The sequence below is a fragment of the Fundulus heteroclitus genome, unplaced genomic scaffold (assembly GCF_011125445.2).
Source record: "Fundulus heteroclitus isolate FHET01 unplaced genomic scaffold, MU-UCD_Fhet_4.1 scaffold_165, whole genome shotgun sequence".
NCBI lineage: Eukaryota > Metazoa > Chordata > Actinopteri > Cyprinodontiformes > Fundulidae > Fundulus > Fundulus heteroclitus.
This window is the reverse complement of record NW_023396577.1, coordinates 82,882-84,384: the sequence shown is the minus strand read 5'-3', so window position 1 is coordinate 84,384 and position 1,503 is coordinate 82,882. Positions and strand designations below refer to the sequence as shown.

General features: G+C 36.7%; 1 protein-coding gene across 1 annotated transcript; it reads right to left on the bottom strand.

The window, feature by feature from the left end:
• Positions 1-219: 219 nt before the first annotated feature.
• On the bottom strand, positions 220-1,200 carry LOC105934192 (monocyte chemotactic protein 1B). Its single transcript, XM_012874076.3, has 3 exons — positions 1,038-1,200; positions 833-941; positions 220-646 (listed from the first exon to the last, which is right to left on the bottom strand). The coding sequence occupies exons 1-3, from the start codon at positions 1,102-1,104 to the stop codon at positions 508-510; spliced, it is 315 nt and encodes a 104-aa protein (XP_012729530.2). The 5' UTR covers positions 1,105-1,200; the 3' UTR covers positions 220-507.
• Between the last annotated feature and the right edge of the window lie 303 nt (positions 1,201-1,503).

Genomic DNA, 1,503 nt, shown 5'->3' with positions numbered 1-1,503 from the left:
ATTTTTACTTTTGCTAAATATTTATTGTTTTCTCAGAATTGCTAACTTTAACTAAAGTGCCATGTTAAATCTACACCCTTTGCAGCTCTGGCATCTAGGATTACTGCTTTTACTTGACCACCACCTCAGAGATCTATGAGGTATCAAAAAATATCTTCCCCTACTCAAACATCTCTGTGCTATTAAAGACCTGAAGAGCAGTAAAGACAAGAAAAGATGAACAGTGAGAGCTGAGAATGAGACGGCCCCAGTTTTAATCAGATTAGAATTTTAAGATCATGAAGTTATATTCTTGAAACTATAACAAACTTGAGTCAGTCTTCAGTCACATTGTATTTACATATTTACATCAGTTAGAAATATTAAATAAAGTCAAACAAAAGGTAAATACAATACATGTTTAGAATTATAAACTGAGGTACATTATAAAGTTTAAATTTGGTTAAACTCCGATAGTTTAAGCTGATTGACAGAGCCCTTGTGTTTAAATAGAGGGATCAGTGTCCACTATATTCCGGTCAGGGATGTCGTTTTTAAGGTCTGATGTTTTTGCTGCCAGTTTTTTCCATCTATATAGGCCATGCTGGTCTTTGTCCACACATTGGTCTTGCTGGCACAGATTCGTTTCCCTTGAACTGTTGTGAATCTATTGGAAAAAAAGAAGAAAGAAACAATATAAGAAAACAACATCATTGATAAATTGCTGCATTTTTTCTTAAGAAGAGATAATCCTTCAATTTAAAAACGTATAGCAGTTTAAATTATAAATAGCATCACTGAAAAATACCATATATTAAATAATCCATCTGGGTAGGAGATTTCTTTGACTTACACCACTGCATGTTGAGTGCATGATGATGGATCTTCTACGTAGTACTTCCTCAGCAGGTCTCGATGGACTTTTGTCCCGGTGATTTTCAGACAACAGGTTGAGATGCCACCTTTGAATAAAAAGGTAAATTAAGATTTGCATACATCATTTAAAACACACAAAATAGAGGCTTAAGCTTTTTTGAAATCTGTGACATTCCACCTACCTTGTGCTGAGGTTGTCGGCACCATCATGGTTACCAATAAAAGCAGGGTGAAGGGGATACTCGTCATGTTGCTCTCTGCAGCGGAAATGAATGTGATGTGAAGCCTGTGCCTTGAGCCGTTTTAAAGACCACCAACTCAATCTGCATTCATATAAACCTCTTGGAGTGCAAGGTTTCCGCACCCACAGATACACACACACACAGACGGAAAGTACAAGTAATGCTTCCTCCCACAAAATTGCACCAGTGCAGTCCTCGCCCCTCCACTCTCCTTACCGGTGGTCTGGGGGTGTTTTTTTTCCACTGCCCAACATCTTTGCATATACTATTTTTGATTTAGATTTCTAATTATTATAAAGAAATTACACCTGAAAGATGTATCAGATGTTTAGATAAGATAAGAAATACCTTTATTGACCCACAACGGGGAAGCAGTCTCCAAATATTTACAATATTTAGTTCACCA